Source organism: Mirounga leonina, unplaced genomic scaffold, assembly GCF_011800145.1.
Source record: "Mirounga leonina isolate KUSES-001 unplaced genomic scaffold, KU_Mleo_1.0 Mir_165, whole genome shotgun sequence".
Taxonomy (NCBI): Eukaryota; Metazoa; Chordata; class Mammalia; order Carnivora; family Phocidae; genus Mirounga; species Mirounga leonina.
Window position 1 is genome coordinate 20,871,046 of NW_023270415.1, and position 22,850 is coordinate 20,893,895.

The 22,850-nt window shown below is 44.4% G+C and overlaps 1 protein-coding gene across 2 annotated transcripts in view; it reads right to left on the bottom strand.

The window, feature by feature from the left end:
* SLCO5A1 (solute carrier organic anion transporter family member 5A1) overlaps positions 1-7,905 on the bottom strand; it is a 133,631-nt gene extending 125,726 nt beyond the window's left edge. For both annotated transcript variants that reach the window (XM_035011306.1, XM_035011305.1), the window contains exons 1-2: positions 7,010-7,905; positions 3,933-5,334 (exon numbers count right to left, since the gene is read on the bottom strand). In XM_035011306.1, coding sequence (XP_034867197.1) covers positions 3,933-4,848 — 916 coding nt within the window. In that variant the 5' untranslated portion in view covers positions 4,849-5,334; positions 7,010-7,905. The remainder of the gene's footprint in view (positions 1-3,932; positions 5,335-7,009) is intronic.
* Between the last annotated feature and the right edge of the window lie 14,945 nt (positions 7,906-22,850).

Consider the following 22,850-nt stretch of genomic DNA (forward strand, 5'->3'; position numbering starts at 1 on the left):
ACTGGTAGAGCCAGACTAAAATATAGATCTTCTACCTCCTCATCTCGTGCTCTCTCTAAAGCACTGTGCCAATCCCGCCCCCTCTCTGTGGCGTGAAGTCAGGGCTCACACGCCAGGAAGGTGGAATGGTTGCACCCACACTCCCTGGCCCATCGCCAGCCCATGCCAATTATTACTTCTCCTGAATATCCCTCAATCAGAGTTGTGGTTTTCCATTCTGGAAATGCATCCTTTGTTTTCCCTTTTCCCACCTGGTTAGCCATTCTTTCTCATTTCACTGTTGGTTCATTAATTTCTTGCCCTCAAAGGACCACATTCTCTCTCTCCCCTTGAGATACAATTACAAATCATGGTCTAGTTACTAACCTTGCTTCTGAGTAGCTACAAAGCTTTCTCCACCCTCCAGGTCAACACTCAACCTCTCTCCTTGCAGAAGGAGTTAGGGCATTTAGTGGGTATAAAAGCTGCCATATCTCATCTATGACCACAGCTCTTCTACAGTTAAAGCTGCCAGAATGTTAACATCAAACATTCAAAAGATTAAGACATACATTTACATTCCATTTCAGTGACTTTAATGTTAATTCAGATATTTGTTTGTGCCTACAATTACGAACCTGCTACCTGCTTTTATCTTTTCTTCTATGGTGATAACGCGAAACTAGAAAGACTGACAGATGAAGAAAGGAGTGGAGAGTGAAAAAAGGTAATATAGAACACTTTTGTGGAAAATAACAAAGAGACTGAACCAGTTATTTATTAGAAAAAATGCCCCACCATAATAAGTTAACAACTCTCATGTTCTAAGAATAACTTAGTAGTCTCTCTCATTTGAATTTATATGGAGGCTACCTATAAAACCTCCTTGAAAAGGTTTAAGAAGCATCTTGTTTTGATCGTGTTTGATAACCGTAGGCCAGTTCTGCATCCTTCTGCACCATTCTCAGAACTGTGCTGAACACGGCACAGCCCGTGATTTCAGTTGGCTCTCAGAGCCTCTTGCCAAAAAACATGCAGTGAGGAGGGAAGCTCAAGGGCTCTGGGGTTAGAGATGTGTGGGTTTGAAGCCCTTAAGCAAGTCACTCAAACTCACTGAGCTTCAGTTTCCTCATCCTTGAAACAGGGAAAACAATCCCATCTCATGAGGTCATTGAGAACATGAAATAAAATAGTACAGGTAAGATTCCTGGTACTGTAGCTTTTACTGAGATCCATTTAATATGAAGGAGAATTCTCTTGAGTTTCCCAAAGAATGTGTCCTAAGGCCTTCATCAAAGTTTTTTTCAAAAGAAGAGGAGGAGGAGGAGGAAGGAAAAAGCAAATACCGTTTATATAAACTTCTTCTCCCACTTCACACTCCTCCCTTAAATTGCTAGTATTTCTTTATGACACTGAAAGCTCTTCAGGCGCTGGGACTAGGTCTCATTTTCAGTCTTCCCAAAAGTAACACAGTGCCCAGGACTTGCTGTGTTTCTTCTCAGTGGGCAACACTGACTAGAAAAGTTAAATCTCAGGGCTCTTACTAGTGGATGCTCTCCCTTTGTGTATGGCCCTACCTGTGTTTTTGATGAAGCAAATTTGTGTGAATGGTATCCAAGAAGTGGGGTGGAAGGGACATCTAAGTTTTCAAAGTAAATGGAGGCAGAGATCAACAAAAATAAGAATAATGATTAGGATATTTACAGTCAAGTTATCATTCTAAAGATCACTTATTATTTTCAAAGGGAGGAATGCATGTTTGCAATGGGAAGACTTAGCAATCACCCACTCAACCAAGTGATTAAACTTAAGATCACTAACGAATGGCCAGGTGCGTGTAACATAAAACACACCGCATTACCTTGAAGTAGTCTGACCAAAAATGTTTTGTCTGAATCTATTCAAACCTTTAGACTGAACTTGCAGGATACAAGAAATATAGGGGATGGAGGACAAGGTGAGTGACACCACAAGGAAATAATCAGATAAATCCAGAATGTAGAACATTCTGCAAATCAACTAGCCTTGTCCCTTCAAAAAGTCTATATGATGAAAAAAGAAAAAAAAAGTTGAGGTACTTTTCTAGATGATAAAACCACTAAAAAGATTAGTGGCCAAATGCAATGTCTGAGAATCTTGATTGGCTCCTGGTTTGAAAAATATATAGTTATCAAAGACATTGAGGGGACAATCGAAGAAATTTGAATGTGGACTGGATGTTTGATGATATTAGGGAATGATTATGAACTTAGCATGTTAAAGTTCCTGTACGTATGTAAAAAATCTTATTTTTATAAGATACATGCTGAAACCTAGGGATGTCTAGAATTACTTTCAAAGGGCTTAGCCCCCCACCCAAAACAATATACTACATACATACATACATACACACAGGTTGATAAAGCAAATATGACAAAATGAACAATTACTGAGTCTAGGTGGTGGAAATATTGGTGTTCATTGACTGTTTCAAATTTTCTGTATGTGTGAAAATTTGTTGTAATAAATTTAGAAAACAAGGAGGCAAAGTAACAAGCAAGCTAGTGCTCTCCGCCCTGAATGAAAATTTCATTCTCTTGCATTTAATAATAAAAATAAATTATAAAACTCTTGTCCTGATGCATTTGGGCCAGTAACTGGAGACTATACATGGCTCAGACACCCTCTACAATGGATTCTGGGGACAGCAGTTGTGCTGAGGAAAGAGCAGAGCCCTCTTAACAGGGTATCATTTTCACTGTCCTTTGAAACCTTGTTATTCCCACACCAAAGATCCTATCAGCACATGGCTAATAAAATGATAAGTATAACTGGTATTTGCTTATTTACCATTTTTTATAAAGTACAATCCTTTCTCTTCTTTTAGTTGGACTCCAGTATAGAAATATAGAAAACCAAAGATCTCATCTAGCATGACTGCTATTCACCCTTTTCAATGGTTCAAATCCATCCCTTAAAAGCTCAATTTTGAAGGGGCAGCTAGTACAGGGAGGTACTGACAACCACACAGATTTCTAGGAACTACATTTTCTTACCTGCCACAATGACTGCCTGGCCTCATATTAGCACCTTCTATTCAACCCAAACACCCCCTGTTCACAGGAGCTGATTCATTCAAGTCAAATCACCAAATCCAAGAGCCACTTGCTACCAAGTTCATGTACTTAAGGGTCTTCAACCAGCAATAAAAATAGCTTTGGATTAACTTTACAACTTGTGATCTTGCTTCTGCATAAAGATAACCTAGTCGTTTGATATCACTCAAGGTTTGTTTTTTTTGTTTTGTTTTGTTTTGTTTTTTTAATGGTGATGCAAGTGATATGAAGAAATATAGGTATGGAGGCAGCAACGCATCTTGTATGTAGTCTGGGTACTCCATTAGCCCTGCTGTGGGGGACAAGAATGAGAAGCAGCAGGAGATGAAAGCAGTAAATAATCCAAGACTTCACTCTACACACCAGGTACTTCTATTCCTTCCTGAACTTTCTAGAAGAACAGCCATTAGAAGATAAACTTGATAAATTAAAGTTTTTACAAAGGCAGGCAGCAAGAGAAAGAAGCATGACCCCATGGTTAAAAGTTTGTATTACTTGGGAAAAGAGTCTGAAGTGTGAGTCTGACGATTAGCCCACAGACCTCTCTGCTATTTGGATTCTCTTCCAAACTAAAACATACCACACTAAGGCTAAAACATAAAAACATAAAATAAACTAAAGCTTAATGCTTAAAATACACATGCAATATATATATAATAACATTATATATGCTATATATATGTATAGTGAGATATATATGAAGAGATCCTATATATATATATATATAGAGAGAGAGAGAGAGAGAGAGAGAGAGAGAGAGTGTGTGTGTGTGTGTGTGTATAATCTCCTGGGAAATGTGGAAGTGTTTCCTTTCCACTGGTGAGTTCAAGCTTATTTGAGAAGACAGGAAAGTCTTACCTAGGTACAAGGATGCATTTTCTTTCTTGACATTGTCATCTAAGTAGGTTGGTCCCAAGGTATAAATAGGTGTGGAACCCATTCCAATGAGAATCTGTGCACAAATGAATAAAGCCACATAGACCCAATGATTATTTCCTCCTGAATCCTTCAGGCAGGCGGGAGGTTCGGAAGGCGCGGTGGAGTTGCCATTCTGACACAGGCCGTCGTTGGAGGCCGAAGCATTCAACTCTTGGATCTGGTAGGGAGGCGAGATGAAGTGAGGTAAAGCAAAGAGGGCAGCCCCAACGGCAATGAAAAGTCCACCCACCGCTAGCCACAGGGGCCTCCGACCCCGGCCGCCAAAGTAGCTGACGAACACCACCACCACCAGGCTCCCAATGTCAAAGCAGCTGACCAGCAGCCCCGACTCGGAACTCTTCAGACTGTAGCGCCTTTCGATGGTGGTGATGACACTGCTCAGGTACCCAGAGACCATTAACGCCTGGATGAAGGTCAGAAAGCACATGCAAACCAGGAAGCAACGGGAATCAGTGAGGACCACATAGAGGCACCTTCTCCCCTGGAGCGTGGCCAAAGCGGAGGACACCGACACGGCTTTGCTGACTTCCACCCTGTGGTTACATTCCATGAGCCCTGCCATCTCCGCCGAAGTGGAAGGAGCAGAGGGACTGGGGGTCAACCGACTTGGGCCTGGTTTCAACTCCTCATGGCCCAAAGAATCTGTACAGCCGATGGCGGGCTTGGCTCCTGCACGCGCAGGACTCAGGTCTGGCCGGCAGGAGGCGCTGTTCAGGACTGGTAAACTCTTGGACCTAAAGGTCTCTGGTTCGCACTTCTCTTGGACAGCTCCTACTGTGGCTTGTGCTTCCAGCTGCTCTCCCGCCTGGGGCTGCAGCCCGGTGCCTTCGTCCATGGCTCTTAGAACTCAGATTCGATCGCTGATCGCACTCAGGGACTCCGGCGCTTTTCATCCACCAGCACGACGGGCCGAAGTCGGGCCCACTCAGTCGTGCCCACCAGGGACCGGGGCTGGGGACGCAGAGCCGCGCAGCAGGGCATCCTCACCAGCAGAGAGGCACCCAGGGCATCCTGACCGCAGATGCGGCCCCGAGGCTCCGCAGCCGCGTGCCCCGGGGGGCAGGGGTCCGCGCGGTCCTGCGATGAGCCCTGCTTGGGGTCCACCTCGGGGCGGTAGCTCGCGGCAGGAGCCTTGCGCGTCCCGGGCGCATCCCCTCCGCCGCCGCCGCTCGGCCCGCCGCCTGGAGCGAGGACGCCCCGTGCCCAGCGTGGGGGCGCTTAGCGCTGTTGCCCGCGCCGCATACCGCCCGGCGGGCTGGGCCAGAGGCGCCCTGTCCTCGCCGCCTCGGCTTGCGACACCCTCGGGCGCAAAGATGCCAACCTGCAAAGCAGAGAGAGGGCGGTCAGCGAAGGGCGGCTGCGGCTGGGGCTGGCGTCCCGGCGCCCCGGGGGCCAGCGCTGGGTGACTCGGACGGTCCCCAATGGGACCGAGGGATGAGCGAGGAGCGAAGCCCCGGAGGAGGAGGCGGCTGCGGGCTGCAGCCTCTAGTGCCCGAACAATAAGCAGCAGGCGGTCGGCAGAGACCCTCCCTCATTGTCTACCGTGGACCTGCCCTCGCCCCGCCCCTTTTGCCTTAAACAGAGCATCTGTTTAAACAGAGCTTTTATATGTTAATAATTATCAACTTGGCGGCGCTGACTCAGAGGCAGTGTCTTTCATTCGAGTGAACTAATTGCAACCTTTTGGTACTCCTACTCCATTACTCGAAATAGAAAATGCCCAAAAGAACAAAGGAAAGTTTTTTTGTTTTTGTTTTTGTTTTGGGGGTTGGGGGTTGTTTTTTGTTTTGTTTTGTTTTTTTACAAACACAGTACATTCCTAGTACCGATTTAAAAAAAAAAGAAACGAAAAGAAAAGAAGGGGGTAAAGCTACGTGTGTAGAAATGTGTGTACACACTTGTGCGCAAGCACGTGTGCGCGACTGGATGCGAATCCGTCTGCTTCATCAATTAGAGACACGTATGCAAAGCCCAAAGCAGCCGCAAAAAGGTCAGCGCGCTAGCCTCTTTATTCACAACACTAAAAATAACCCCCCAGCCCGAAAGAACTATTCAATTTCAAATACCAGGGGCACTTGAGGCTGCGGCCCACACTAAGTCCCAGCGCGCAGTGTCACGCGAAACCGAAAATCAGTTTGCTTCGCGGAGGGGTGGGGAAGCAACAACCAAACAAAGAGACGCCGGCTCGCTGTCACAGAGCTCGCTAGGAGCCCACCGAGCAGTCTTGGCCCGAGGGGGCCGCGGGAGAGGTGTGCTGTTTACATCGAGCGCACCCCGCGAGCGTGGGCCCGGGGTGCGTGCGCGCGCGCGCACACATACACACGCACACACATACACACCCGGGAGTGTGTGTCAGAACCCCTCGCGCGATCCTGCATCCAGATCGTATTCAGCGAGAGGCGAAAACAGGTGTGTCCCGGGGTAAGCCCCCGCCCCTAATCTCGCGCACTCCCACTCCCGTCCTCCCCGGGGTGATGTGCACCAGGTGGGAGACGAGAGCCGGACCTCGCTGCACTGGGTTTCATTTCGCGCTTTTGTGAGGCTGCTGAGGGGAGAAAGGAGGAAGGGTAAGGGAGAAAGACGGAGAGGCTGGGCGGCCAGGCGGTCGCTCCGGCGGCTCCCTCGGCTCTGAGGGGCCAGCCCTGCTCCCAGATTCCCGGCCTGCCAGCCGCTCACAGCCCGGGCTTCCCCGCCGCCTCCCTGCCCAGGCGCCTTCCCGGGGAACCCCACGGGCGGCCGCGCGCCGAGCCGGGGAATCCCGGCAAACTCCCTCAGCGCTCCGGGGGCCGCCGAAGCGCTGCCTGCGCGGACACCCACACCGCAGCGCCGGCTCGGAGAGACACACGGTTCCTGGCAGGGAGCTCTCTGGCCCGGCGTGGAATCCCAGGGACACCCCTGCGCGCGCGCGCACACGCACACACACACACACACACACACACAACCCGCGGGAGGACACCTCGCCGCGCTGCCCCGGCGCTCAAGCCGCCGCTACTCACTCGTGAGTCTGTCGGTCAGAATGTCTGGCTGCGAGTGGAGCGGCGGGAAGTGGGGACCGTGGAGGTGCGGGAGTAGTTGGGAGCGGCCTGGGGAGGCAGCTTCTGTCCAGCGGCGGAGAAATCAGTGAATGAGACTGTGAGTGAGGCTGAACTCTTACCCCCACCCCGCGCTTGTCACCCAAGCCTCTCCTCTCTAGACACACGCACACGGCGGACGCGCCCGGAGCGGAGCAGCAGAGGGCGCAGGCGCGCGGGCGCCCGCCCAGCCCGGCCCCAAGGCAGCGAGCCGCCCCGCTGCCCTCCACCTGCGCGGTGGGGGAGACGGAGGAGCACTGAGGCCCCGAGGGAGCAGGTCTCCGAAAAAGTCAGCTGCTGAGCCAGACAGCCCACTCGGAATTTAAAAAAAAAAAAAAATATTATTTCTGTTCGTTTTTCCGTGCCGTGGGCACCCACAATGTCTAGGTACCAGAGTAGGTTCTGGGGACCAAAGATGAACAGGACAGGATCCCCGGACAGAGGAAACGTCTGTCTTGTGGAAGAAATACCCCCAAGTAGCCTAAAACAACAAGGTAAGTTCGATACAGGATGCCCCCGAAGAACCTCATATCCATTAACCTATTCCATCTTCATTTCCAGGCAGAAGGAAAGGCAAGGGTATGGTGCTCCAAGTTGGTAGGTAGAGGAGCCGCAGGGAGATCGCAAGGATGGAGCAGAGGACTGGACGGCAAGGGTGGCAGAGTGGAAAAGGTCAGCAAGGGCTTCACAGGTTGTGTGCTGTCAGCACTGAAGGGCCGGTGACATTCTGACTTGCTCACCACAAAGCTGTTCTGGCAGTGATGGGTGAATGGAGGCCCCACTGTGGCACCGAGGGGAGTTTGGAAGCAATCTCTAGACAGAATGGGATGAGCAGTGGCAAGAACATGGAGAGGAGGCAATCGCTTAAATATACAATGAGAAGGTAGAAGTGGCCAGACCTGGAGGCCAATTATAATCTGGAAGATGAGAAAATGGTCCAACGTAAGATGTCTCTCAAATTTCATAGCTGAGGGCGCCTGGGTGGCTCAGTCGGTTAAGCGACTGCCTTCGGCTCAGGTCATGCTCCTGGAGTCCCTGGATCGAGTCCCGCATCGGGCTCCCTGCTCGGCAGGGAGTCTGCTTCTCCCTCTGACCCTCCCCCCTCTCATGTGCTCTCTCTCTCTCATTCTCTCTCTGTCAAATAATAAATAAAATCTTTAAAAAAAAAATTCATAGCTGAGTGACTGGGTGGATGATGTCCAACCAAAGCACAGGAGGAGAAGCATGCTCTTGGGAGAAAGATAGTTCTCCTCTCGGATGGCGTTGATTTTGACAGCCAAGTATACATGTCCCATAAACTATTTTGATAGATGACAGACAGGAAGTTTGGACTAGGGATGTGAATTAAGAGTCATCAGCCCAAAGGTGGCACCAGGTGAATAAGGAAGACCAGGCAGACTAAGCAGAGGAAGGCTAAGGACAGGGCCCCGGGGGACACCACAGTCAAAGAAAAGGAGAGGGGGGAAAAGCTAAGAAGGGCGATTAGAAGCAATGGTCAGAGAGGTATGTGAAGAACCAGAGGTCACAGAAACCGTAGCAGCAGAAAACTTTAAGGAGTTATCAGATGCGTGAAAGGCTGTGGAGAAGTCAGAAAGGATAACTGAAAAGAGCCCATTAGCTGTAGCAGGTAGGAGGACACTGCTGAACTTTGAGAGAGGGAGATGGTGACCTAATGAAGGAAGGGGATTGCCTTCTACAATTGCCATGTCTCTGCAGGCCACTGCTGTCATGACAAAGCCACTTCATTGAGCCTTGGCCTTATCCAATGAGAGCATTGGCTGCACTTTACACACATGACAAGTAGAGTGTAGATACATTAAGTAAGTTGGGGAGGGTGCACAGCCAGTCTGTGGAACCTGTGTGCTCCTTAAGCTCATGCTCTTGACTCTGACTCTAAACTCGCTCTCTTATAATCGTACAGCAGCTTCACTTTTCAGTGCACCTTGTATCTGTTAATTATCTCATTTTAGTCCAACAACTACCACTCACAGTCAATCCTTAGAGAACAAAATCGCCAGCTGACACCAAAGAACGGTTAGTGTGTGTTTGACATTCGTGTTGAGACAGCACTGATCTCCTGGCAGCTTCCAGACTGACCAAACGGGGCAAATATATTCATTTCCTCATCCTCTGCTACTGTCCCCTCCTCCTGAGATCTCCATCAAGCCCACTGTTACTTTTCCACAAACAGGCCAGATGACTCCAGCTGCCACCCCTGCCCGGATTTTAGTCCCCTACTGTTGGTAAGGTGGGCAAAAATATACGTCACTTCTTGTACCTAAATACTCCTCTGAGCTTATTCTGGATCCAGACAGATTCGATCTGCCTCCTATGACATCCTTCTAAGGTCTTTGGCTCATTCTCTCATTTCGACCCCAGCCCCAAACATCAGTTGTCCTTCAGCAAATTCAATCTGTTGCACTTGGTGCCAGCAGAGGGTTTCCCTGCTGAAAAGTCAAAGAATCATGTCCCTGGAACATGCTGCATTTATTCATGGTCAATTACCATAGCTAAACTAGAAACAACTCTAAGAACCTATAGATTTTTTTATTGCCCCTAATAGAAAGATCATGATTTATAGACAGAATTTAAAAGGTCCAATTAGCTGTCCATATAGGAAACAAAAGAAAACATTTAGCAAGAGACATTCCTTTCACTTTCCCTTCCATAGTTATGACTTTGGAAAAGGCCAGTTGTGTCTCCATCAGCCCTCATCTTCAGATTCACTGAAAGAAATGGATTCAGATCATGGGATTCTGCTATACCCATGGCTCTTTCACATAATATGAATGGGTACAATTGCCTGAACTAGGATGCCTCCCTTGTTAGGTGTATGGGGATAAACGCTCTTCAGATTTCCAGCTTGCTGATGCTTCTTCTAAGTCATTAATCAGTCGAACTTACACATAAGCTGCTCTTTTCCCAACCTTCATATAATAAGAAGGTAGCCTTTGGAATTACCTGTGGCATTCCATGGGCTTAAAATCTGGCTGCACTGGAGAATGGAACAGGAACAGGAGCCTTTTATTCACTCCCTTCCCTTCCTCCTTAAAAAAGGCGCACTTCGGAAGTCTCCCAGACACAAGAACTGGAATTTGGTCCAGAATACTTTCTGGGCTAATAAACAGTTGCCAGTTGCTTAAGAGGGGACAAATTATATGTTTTAGTTAACCTTTTTTTTTAATATTGAAATACAGCTTTATTCACAGACCCTGAAGAGGTAACCAGAATATTTGCCTCTGTGACATATTTAAATTACATCTCTCTTCTTAGGTCAAGAAAGTAATTTATGATATAACTGTTTTCCTCCCATTTTTTTTTTATTTTTTAACTTAATTTTATTTTTACTGAGATAGAATTGACATAACACTTTTTAGATGTACAACATAATGGTTTGATATATGTATATATTGTGAAATAATTGCAATGATAAGTCCAGTTAACATCCATCACCACACGTGGTTATAAAATTTTTTTTCTCATGATGAGAACTTTTAAGATGTACTCTCTTAGCAACTTTCAGATACACAATACAGTATTGTTAACTGTTTAAGACTAAAAGGTAAACTCTTAACACAACTTGACATTTACACCCTTCCTTAGAAGTAAATTTCAAGCTGGGTGAAACAGAAAAGGAACAGATTTGGCCCTGGGGTCCAGTGAATGGAGGCAGTCACTCCAGCCCTGTGGTTTGCAAGTGCTAAAGGAGTGTCTGACGGGCATTTGGGTGGCTCAGTTGGTTCAGTGTCTGCCTTCAGCTCCAGTTGTGGTCCCAGGGTCCTGGGATTGAGTCCGGAGTCGGGCTCCCTGCTCAGCAGGGAATCTGCTTCTCCCTCTACCCCTCCCCGCTTCTCATGGTCTCTCTCTCTCTCTCTGTCTCTTGGATAAATAAATAAAATCAAAGAAGTATCTGACCAACTGTGTCAGCTTTCACACTGCGAGTCCCACAACCCAAGAGACCACAGTCCCATGAACACCTGGACATATTGTCACCCTCTAAAGGAGCCAAGCAATTTCCAGATATTAGCTTCCCTTACAATCTGTAGACAAGTTGGGTCAAGGTCTGAACTAAAGACTAATAAAGGAAAAAAAGTACAAGGGATAAAATGAAATGAAAGTGTGTTAGATAGGCTTGATTAACACTCAATGTGCAGTCCCTACATTCTGTTTTTCTTGAATGACAGAGCCTAGAAAGCTAAAAAAAACAAACAAAAAACAAAACAAAACAAAACACACATTTTCCAGACTGCCTTGCTGATCGGGCTCTGGATAAGAACTGAAGCATTCCTGTGAGTTTTGGAAGGTGGAATGAGTCACGGGTCACATCCTTTTTGGCTGTCTTATGCCAGCAAGCAGGTCATAGAGACATGTTATTTTTCTGCTTCAGTATTCAGCTGTCCAAACTCCAGCTTATGGGTGTTGAAAGGGAGTTGCAGCATTGGATCTCCGAGCCCAGCCACAGTAGGGTCTCCTGAAGAGAATACACCTGGGAAGGCCTTTGATTTCCACACCCACAAGTTCCTCCCCCACATTGTGGCAGCCGTACCAGTTTCCCTGGCAGGACAGATGTATAATGTTCTAAGAGTCATTCCTGGTCACCCAATCTACAGATCATTTATCCAACCCTTCCAGAGATTTTCTGAGCTTGTATCTTTCTGTAGTGAATCCCTTTCTGCCAAAAGCCCAGAGTGATTTCCCTATCCTACATTGGGCCAAGATTAATACAATAGATAGCTGGCTTTTAAATTATGGCTCACTCATCCACAGTTTGAGGTCCCTCTGCCTAGCTCTCAACTTGCCTCTCTAAAGCAGAAGTCTCCTGGGGAGCCTAGGTGGTGCAGTCCGTTAAGTGTCCAACTCTTGGTTCCCACTCAGGTTGTGGGCTCAGGTTGTAATCTGTGGGTCATGGAATAGAGCCCCGCATTGGTTTCTGCACTCAGGGGGGAGTCTGCTTGAGATTCTTTCACTCTACCTCTGCCCCTCCCACTCGTGCACGCGTGCTCTCTCTCTCTCTCCCTCCCTCTCAAAAATAAATAAATCTTAAAGCAGAAAGAAGTCTCTTTAGGACCTATATTAGGCATGACCTTGAACTATCAGTAAACTTCTCAAAGTCTAGATCCAAAGAGCAATGCCAAGAAAAACCTGGAATTCCTCTTTCCCTCCTCCTTTCTTGATTTCCATTCCCAATCTAAGGACATTTTTTTTTCCCTAGATGATTGCAAAGATCCATATTTCAGGTTAACCTGAAGGAGGTGATCTTATCCCAGAGCACAGAAGAATAATTAACACAAGATAATATAAACCAGGGGCGCCTGGGTGGCTCAGTTGGTTAAGCGACTGCCTTTGGCTCAGGTCATGATCCTGGAGTCCCGGGATCGAGTCCCACATCGGGCTCCCTGCTCGGCGGGGAGCCTGCTTCTCCCTCTGACCCTCCTCCCTCTCATGCTCTCTGTCTCTCATTCTCTCTGTCTCAAATAAATAAATAAAATCTTTAAAAAAAAAAAAAGATAATATAAACCAACACACTCACGGCAATGACACAATGTCGAGGCTCTGCTTCAAGGCAGGTAGGATGGCAGCAGGTTCTCATTTCTTTACATTTATCTAAAAGACCTGGAGAGCTGCTGTACAACATTGTACCTATTGTCAATAATAATGTATTGTGGGGCACATGGGTGGCTCAGTTAAGTGTCTGCCTTCAGCTCAGGTCATGATCCCAGAGTCCTGGGATCGAGCCCCACATCGGGCTCCCTGCTCAGCGGGAAGCCGCTTCTCCCTCTCCCACTCCCCCAGCTTGTGTTCCCTCTCTCGCTGTGTCTCTCTCTGTCAAATAAATAAATAAAATCTTTAATAATAATAATAATAATGTATTGTGCACTTAAAATTTTGTTGAGGGTAAAAAAAAAATCTTATTGAGGGTAGGTCTCACTGTAAAAGTGTTCTTACCACAATAAAATAAAATCAAAGAAAAATAAATGAAAGACCTGAAACACTGACAGTTATAAATCATCTGTGGTGTAGTCCTGCTGGTAGCAAAAAGCAAGCTAGCCTCTGGACAACAGCATCCTTCCCCCTTCCCCCACCCCTCTTCAGAAGGTCTGTGTCGTCGGTGGCAAATGAACACTATTTCATCTTTGTGGTGAGTGCATGGATGTCACTTATCCATATTTCATCACAAGAAGATGCCCTAATTCTAAGAGGTACCATTATTTTATGTGCCGCTAAGAAGGAAAAAATGCTTCCAATTAGACTATGACACATGCCTTAATGATGAAAGAGAGGAAAAGAGGGCCCTGTTGTCACACTGCCTAAATTTAATTGTGGCTCTGCCATTTAGGGCCGTATGGCCTTGGACAATTTACCAAGCCTCTCTGCCTCAGTTTTCAAGCTGGGGTTCATCACAGTATCTATCTCACAGGGTTGTTGTAAATAGTAAATGAGATAACATCAGCAAAATGCTTACAAGGGCCGGGACCAAGGTTGGTGCTCCTAAATGTCAGCCATTGCTACAGATCTGCATTGCTGTCTTTTCATTTATCTTATGCACAGTTTTTCCTCTCTGGTTGTCGGAGCACAGGGGATCCAGAATCTTTTATTTCATGCGGGCCACCCATTTCTCTAGGATTAGTTCCTATCTGGGAAATTATGGTCAGACTGATAAAACATCATATACCCTGTAGGGTCCACTATTTGGTTGTTTCTGTTTGTTTTGTTTCATTTTCATCTTTCAACCATGGGAATCCCTTCCATACTGGTACCCCCACCATTACTCAAATATTTATGAAAACTAAACAATAATGATGCCCTTCCTTTATCATATTAGGACTGACTACATATTTTACAGACATTATTTCATCTTCACTCTTCAGTATATATTATCAATTCCATTGATAGAAGAGAGAGCTGAGGTTCAAAATGATCAACTTGCCCTAAATCATTCGGCATAGAAAGTGTGGAGATCCAAATCCAGATCAACCACGTTCCAATACCTGTGCTTCTGGCAACCTACCTGTATTTTCTCACAATTGTGTTTTACATAATTTTTAGGAAACCATCCGTTGATTAAGATAAGCATGTCTCTATAGTGCAATATTTAAGTAAACTAAAGGATGAAGCAGTCTAAACACAAACAATGCATGCCATCGCTTTTGAGTAAAAATACAAAACAAACTACCCGGAGAGCCGTGATCTCTATAATGACTAGGATTCACGTTTTTACAGGGCTGCCCAACTGTCTAGTCACTAGCTGTGGTTTCATTCCCAACTCATGACTCCTCCCAACCTTCTCTGCATTCCTCCCCTTTGACTAGGAGGCATCACGGAACAAGTTTACCATAAAGCCCATCCTTCAGAACACTGCTGCCCACCCCCATGCCCTCCACCTCCACTGCATTCTATTATAAGGCTGAGAAATAACTGGCCAGTAGGGTAAACCCAGCCTCCTTCTGTCACAGCCAGTCTTGCAAAAGAGAGGTGAAATCAAACATGGCTTCCTGAGATCCCGAATCACAAATGCCCATAGTAGAATTCTTTTAATAAAAACACAGAAAGGTAGGGGGCTGTGTGGGATGATCAGGAGCTCAGGGCTCAAACATCCTTTCCTTAATGGAAAGACACTTTGAAAGAGCTTTTCACAGAGTTCACTCAAATTCCCTTCTCCCTTCTCTACCTTCTTTTTGTTGTGAATGGCATTTTTGATAATTATCTGACTGCAAAAAAACTCCGCAAGTCCAGGTTGAAGTGCTACACTATTTTTAATTATTACCAGTATTGGCTTTGGCACGTGTGTGGAGGAGCTTGGTTTTGGCTGACTTTTAGGCTCCATTCTCTTTGGCTGTCTGTCATACACTGACAATTGTTCCACTTGTCTTATTGTAACTAATGAATACAAAATGACCCAATACAAGTAAAATGTACCACTCAGGCCACCAGGGAAGTGATTTTATTTATTTATTTATTTATTTTTAAGATTTTATTTATTTAGTTAGTTGACAGAGAGAGACAGAGCGAGAGAGGGAACACAAGCTGGGGGAGTGGGAGAGGGAGAAGCAGGCCCCCCGCTGAGCAGGGAGCCCGATGCGGGGCTCGATCCCAGGACCCTGGGATCATGACCTGAGCCGAAGGCAGACGCTTAATGACTGAGCCACCCAGGCGCCCCAAGGGAAGTGATTTTAAAGGATTTAGTGTTCCATTTGGGGGCTACAAAACCTGCCATCAAGAAATGGGAATTAAATGACAAATGAATTGTCTTCTATCTTTCCCTTTGAAAAAATTAGAGCTGTTAGAGTCTTAATTTGCCTAAACCAGGGAATGATCTGACAAATGCACATGTAGACAGTGGAAATACAACATCTAAAGTGGCGATCTGGGCGCCTGGGTGGCTCAGTTGGTTAAGCGACTGCCTTCGGCTCAGGTCATGATCCTGGAGTCCCAGGATCGAGTACCGCATCGGGCTCCCTGCTCGGCAGGGAGTCTGCTTCGTCCTCTGACCCTCCCCCTTCTCATGTGTTCTGTCTCTCATTCTCTCTCTCTCAAATAAATAAAAATCTAAAAAAAATAATATTTAAAATAAATAAATAAATAAATAAATAAATAAATAAATAAATAAATAAAATAAAATGGCAATCCTTTTCCTCCTTCCAGTTGGCTTTGTTTGTGAAATTTCACACCAGAGGAAAAATGTGATTTTTTCAAGCAGAAAAGAATTATTGTGAGAGTTAGCTCATGTTGGACCCAGGATGGATTTTAAACCCCAGGGAAGGAAGTGAAACATGCTCTAAGGAGAAATAAGAGATTTACAGGTAAATGAAAATACGCATTTTTCTTTCCATACTATGTTCATCCTTCTTCAGTCTTCCCTAAAGAAAAATATCTTTAGGAAGAAAAGTCTGAAGCCCCAGAAACAATTTTTACTAGTCTTAGAAAATGTCTTTTTATTAATATCTTTCACACATAACAAAAAAGCAAAACTGAGAATAAGCAAAGTAATCCAAACTGTCGAAAAATTAACAAAATGGGGCATCTGGGTGGCTCAGTCAGTTAAGCATCCGACTCTTGACCTCAGCTGACATCTTGAGATCAGTGTCATCAGTTCAAGCCCCATGTTGGGCTCCACATTGAGCATGGAGCCTACTAAAAAAAAAAAAAAAAAATCTAACAAAATTAGCTCCCTTATATGCCACCAAGACAGGATCTTATCGGGCTCCTGCAATTTAAAGACCAAGATCCCGGGGTGCCTGGGTGGCTCAGTCGGTTAAGCGGCTGACTCTAGATTTTGGCTCAGGTCATGATCTCAGGGTTGTGGGACTGAGCCCCCTGTCAGGCTCCATGCTCAATGCAGAGTTTGCTTGTCCCTCTCTCTCTGCTCCTCTCTCCCACCCCCCCCCCCCCCCACCCCCCCCAATGGCTCAGTCGGTTAAGCATCTGCCTTTGGCTCGGGTCATGATCCCTGGGTCCTGGGATCGAGCCCCACATCGGGCTCCCTGCTCAGCGGGGAGTCTGCTTCTCCCTCTCCCTCTGCCTGCCACTCCCCTGCTTGTGCTCTCTCTCTCTGTCAAATAAATAAATAAAATCTTTTTTTTAATTTAAAAATAAAATAGAGTAGATAAAATCTTAAAAAAAAAAAAAGACCAAGATCCTGATTTCTGCTAAGTGCAAAGCCCAGGCGGTAAACACTGTATGCATGATGAAGGATCTGAATTGAACACAGAAGAGTAAGCAGAATATGCACGTGTGGGTGGGCCCACTGGCCTCTGAGACAGAGCAGCACCCAAAGAGGGAGATTTAAAAAGGAACACTTTGGGGCAAGACGTCTCAGGAAGGTGGCATTGTTGGGGAACCAGAGACACGTGAAGGGGACAAACAGGAAGTAAGAAAGGAAAGCTGGTTACCTCCAGTTAAGAAGTTTAGACTCAATTCCATAAACAACAGAAAGCAGTTGAAGGTTTCTAAGCAAAGCAGTGACAGAATTAAGCAGAACTTCACAAAGAGGGATGCCTGGGTGGCTCTGCGGTTAGGCATCTGCCTTCAGTTCGGGTCATGATCCCAGGGTCCTGGGATCAAGTCCTGCATCGGGCTCCCTGCTCGATGGGGGGTCTGCTTCTCCCTCTGCCTGCCGTTTGTACTCTCTCCCTGTTTGTGCTCTCTCTCTCACACACACACACACACAAGTAAATAAATAAAATCTTAAAAAACAAAAACTTCCTGAAGATTAATTTCTCAGGAAGTGGTGGGTGGGATGAGAGTGGGAGAGAGACTACAGGTAGAAAGACCACTCCCAAAACAATTAGGATAGTACAGGCAAAACCATGACTTCAGGTTCTGATTAGTAAGGACTAGGTATTAGACCACTGTTGTTTTATGACATGGAATTGATGAATTTAGATTGAAAGGTGTTTAGGGATTGTGTAGCCAAAAATTTACAAACCTATGGCCACATTGGGCTGATGATAAAGCCTGTAGATAGATAGATAGATAGATAGATAGATAGATAGATAGATAGATAGATAGATAGATATAGATATAGATATATAGATATAGATAGATATAGATATTCACTTTTCAGAATTTGCTGCCAAAACTTAAACTTGAGAGATTTCAAATGAAACATCCAGATTTCTGCATTCTTGATATTTGACATTTGCCACATTGGGTTCCAGGCCCTCAGTTACCTGCCTGGCCACAATAAGCCTCTTAGTTTGAGATCTCTTGATTTAGGCCAATTTTTGTCCTGCCATCCCTACCCCAATCTTGAAGATGAAGAAACTGAAATGCAAGGAAGGTGATTTTCTTAAAGTTTCACTGGCAGATGGTGGCAAAATCAATGAGGAATGACATGATACAATGATAATTTTACTTTGTACAGCAGCTTGAAACATATTGTCTCTTCCTCACAGCTCTAAAAGGTAGACATCATTACACCCAAAACTAATGTAACATTGTGTGTCAACTATACATCAATAAAAAAAGTAGACATCATTATCCCCATCTCATAGAGGAGGGAAAGGGTTGAGAGAGAAACTAGGTAACTTGACCTAAGCCACACAGCTGGTCAGCAGTGGAGACAATGTTTAAATCCAGATCCATCGTAGTCCTTTTATTACACAATAGTGTAAGATCCTGGGTCCTGACACACCCACTTAAAATTTGGGCTGGCCATTGACTGGCTGTGTGACAGCAGGGATGTTACTCAGCCTATCTGAGTTCAACTTTTTAGTCTCTAAACCGACATGAACAGGGGTACCTGGGTGGCTCAGTCAGTTAAGCGTCTGCCTCTGCTCAGGTCATGATCCCAGGGTCCTGGGATCGAGCCCCGCATCGGGCTCCTTCTGCTTCTCCCTCTCCTTCTGCCCCTCTGCTCTCCCCACTTGTGCTCTCTTTTTCTCTCTAATAAATAAAAAAAAAACCCTTAAAAATAAATAAATAAAAATTAAAAATAAATAAACTGACATGAATGTGTATCCAACAGCATTTAACACAAAGCAGGTAGTACAGTTCCTATGTATTGGGGTGCTCACTTGTGCCAGATGTTGTGCTAAGCTCCACACTCCATCATAAAATGGGTGCTGTTATCAACGTTTCGATGAGATTTAGAAAAAATGCAACCCCTCAGTAGTGAAGAAGTCTAGATTTGCCGTCTGGTCCAGTCTCATTTGTATGTCTCAACCGCACCCTCCACTAACCTAATGGGGCACAACATACCCAGTAGGTGCTTTTAATCTGTTCTCAGTAATTTAGATGTTTCTTTTTTTTTTTAATGTAGACATGTTTTTCAAATCAAAACTGTTACACAAGCCAACAAGTACACTATGGTTTTTAAACTTCTATCTAAATACTATTATGGGCTGAATTGTGTCCCCTTCAAAATGTATATGTTGAAGTCCTAACTCCCAGTACCTCAGAATGTGACTGTACTTGGTAATAAGATCTATAAAGAGGTAATTAAGTTGAAATGAGGTCTTTATGGTGGGCTCTAACCCAATATGACTGGTGTCCTTATAGGAAAAGGAAATTTGGACATAGACAAGTACTGAGGGAAAACCTTGTGAGGACTCAGGGAGAAGACGGATGGCCACCTACAAGCCGAGGAGAGAGGCCTCAGAAGAAACCAACCCCCTGACAGACAGCCTTGATCTCTGACTTCCAGACTCCAGAACTATGAGAAAATAAATTCCTGTTGTTTAAGCCACACAGTTTGTACTACTTTGTATGGCAACCTTAGAAAATTAACACAAGTATTGATTTTTTTTTAAGTCAAATATTTTGGGGCGCCTGGGTGGCTCAGTCATTAGGCGTCTGCCTTCGGCTCAGGTCATGGTCCCAGGGTCCTGGGATCGAGCCCCGCATCGGGCTCCCTGCTCAGCGGGAAGCCTGCTTCTCCCTCTCCCACTCCCCCTGCTTGTGTTCCCTCTCTGGCTGTGTCTCTCTCTGTCAAATAAATAAAATCTTTAAAAAAAATAAAAGTCAAATATTTTAAAATTATAATAGCTAATAACTTATTTTAAAGTTCATTCTTGAAGAAGTTTCATGATTTTAAACATTTCTGACAATAAGGAAAAGTAGTTTAAAACTTTCATGATTCACTTCTTAGAACAAATTAGAAGGAAATGACTTGAGAGAAAACCCCATGGCACCTGTCAGTCAGAGGATATGGTCTCATACAATGTGGGGTGGGTTTTTTTTTTAGATTTTATGTATTTATTTGAGAGAGAAAGAGGGAGAACACAGAGGGAGAGGGAGAAGCAGACTCCCCGCTGAGCAGAGACCTGGACACAGGCCTGGATCCCAGGACCCTGGGACCCTGCAGACGCTCAACCGACTGAGCCACCCAGGCACCCCTAACACGTGTTTTAATACGTGATAAATGTTACAAAGATTGGTAGAAAAAAAAACACTGTGATTTAGGACATATTAAAGAATAAAAGCAATTTACATCAAAGTAATATAATCCATAAATAAACAATTTAAAGAAGAAAGTCAAATAGATGTGCCCAACTGAAAAAGAAATGAAATATAGTATCCCTGTGTCTAAAATAGAAAAGCTTATCACAAATCTTAGAACTTCCCTAGGAATGTTCACAATAGCCAAACTATGGAAAGAGCCCAGATGTCCATCGAAAGATGAATGGATAAAGATGTGGTATATATATGTACAATGGAATATTACACAGCCATAAAAAATGAAATCTTGCCATTTACAACGATGTGGATGGAACTAGAGGGTATTATGTTAAGTGAAATAAGTCAATGATCTCATTGATATGTGGAATTTAAGAAACAAGGCAGAGAATCATAGGGGAAGACAGAAAAAATGAAACAAGACAAAACCAGAGAGGGAGATAAACCATAAGAGACTCTTAATCTTAGGAAACAAACTGAGGGTTGCTAGAGGGGAGGAGGTGAGGGGTGGGGTAACTGGGTCATCGACATTGGGGAGGGCATGTGATGTAATGAGCACTGGGTATAATATAAGACGGATGAATCACAGACCTGTACCCCTGAAACAAATAATACATTATATGTTAATTAATTGAATTTAAATTTTAAAAAAAGAAAAAAGAAAAGAAAATTAGGATCATGACACAGATTAAAAAAAAAAAGAACTTCCCTAGGATCTGAAAGTATATAAGAAAATATAGATCTGGAAAAAAGTGACAACCCCTAATAATCAAATGGTAACATTATCAGTGCATCCAGGTTCTCCCCACTTCAGGCTTCTCAAACTGGGGCTATGTGTCCCCAACAGCACTAGGCTGCCTGACTGTAGTAAAGCAAAATGAAAAACATATGTATCTTCCTAGAAACTCATCTTTATTAAACTTTGGAAGTAATATGATAAACAGAGATACATTATGGTGTAGAAAGAAAAACTCATATATTATTTAAATAAAACAGAACCTTTTTTAATACATGTGATACTTGCTTAAGGTTACTTAGGACTACTGGCATCCTAGACTCCCTGGGGTATGTAGCCACTTCCCTTCAGCCAGGCCACTTTCATTTAAAAGTTTAAGAAGTGCCTTTATCTGATGCCAGTTTTATTTTCAGGAAGTGTGCCTTTGATTTAGAGTGCTCCAGAAAAAAAAATACTTCAATCATACAGTTTGAAATTCTCTTAAGTTTGTCTAAACAACTCTTGTTTCAAACAAAATGTGCCAGATTATTCTATTAAGCATTCACACTTTAGAATGGATTTTATCATTCATATATTTTCTCAATACCTGAAACTATATTTAGAAATTGGAGGTAGGGGCACCTGGGTGGCTCAGTCGGTTAAGCGACTGCCTTTGGCTCAGGTCATGATCCTGGAGTCCCTGGATCGAGTCCTGCATTGGGCTCCCTGTTCAGTGGGGAGTCTGCTTCTCCCTCTGACCCTCCCCCCTCTCATGTACTCCCTCTCTCTCATTCTCTCTCTCTCAAATAAAAATAAATAAAATCTTTAAAAAAAAAAAAAAGAAATTGGAGGTAGAGAGGAAGACATCTAACAGTCAGGGTTCCAACTTAAAGTTCCAACATAAAGCTGCCAACTTTATGGTCTGGTTTGATGGGACTATTTACCAAAATTGGCAAAGTATGGCAAAACCATGAGGGATATGCAGTACTATGGAGGTAAGTAACAGTGGGATGCCACACTATTCCCACACCAGGCCTGAAGGAGGGGGGGGCAGAGCAGCTTTCAAAAGTTGGGAGTATGGAAGTTCCTCAAAAAATTAAAAAACAGAGACGCCTGGGTGGCTCAGTCAGTTAAGCGTCTGCCTTCGGCTCAGGTCATGATCCCAGGGTCCTGGGATCGAGTCCCACATCGGGCTCTCTGCTCAGCAGGGAGCCTGCTTCTCTCTCTCCCCACTCTCTCTCTCTCAAATAAATAAATAAAATCTTAAAAAAAAATTTTTTTTTAAAGTTACCATATGATCCAGTAATTCCACTACTGGGTATTTACCCAAAAAACAAACACTAATTCAAAAAGATATATGTACCTCTATAATTATTGCAGCATTATTTATAATAGCCAAGATATAGAAGCATCCCAAATGTCATCAACAGTTGAATGGATAAAGATGTGAGATAGAGATAGATGACAGATAGATAGATAGATAGATAGATAGATAGATAGATAGATAGATGATAATGGAATATTACTCAGTCATAAAAAAGAATGAGATTGTGCCATTTGTAACAACACAGATGGATCATGGCTCATGGATCTAAAGGGTATAATGCTAAGTGAAATAAGTCAGTCAGACGGGCACCCAGGTGGCTCAGTCAGTTAAGCCTCTGACTCTTGATTTCCATTCAGGTCATGATGTCAGGGTCATGAGATCAAGCCCCACACTGGGCTCTGTGCTCAGTGCAGAGTCTGCTTGGGATTCTCTCTCTCTCTCTCCTTCTGCCCCTCCCCCTGCTTGCATTCTAAATAAATATCCTTTAAAAAAAAGAAAGAAGTCAGAGAAAGAAAAATGCCATATTTCACTCATATGTGGCATTTAAGAAACAAAACAAAGAAAAAAAAGTCTTCCCCTGAAGATTGGAGCTGGAGATTGCCAGAGAGGAGGTGGCTCGGGGGATGAGTGAAATAGATAAAGAGGATTAAGAGTACATTTATCATGATGAGCACTGAGTAATGTATAGAATTGTTGAATCATTACATTTTCTATATACAATACACACACACACGACCTGAAACTAAATAACACTGTACTGGAAACTATTAATTATACTTCAATTTAAAAAAATATATATATACATATGTATGTGTATATATATATAT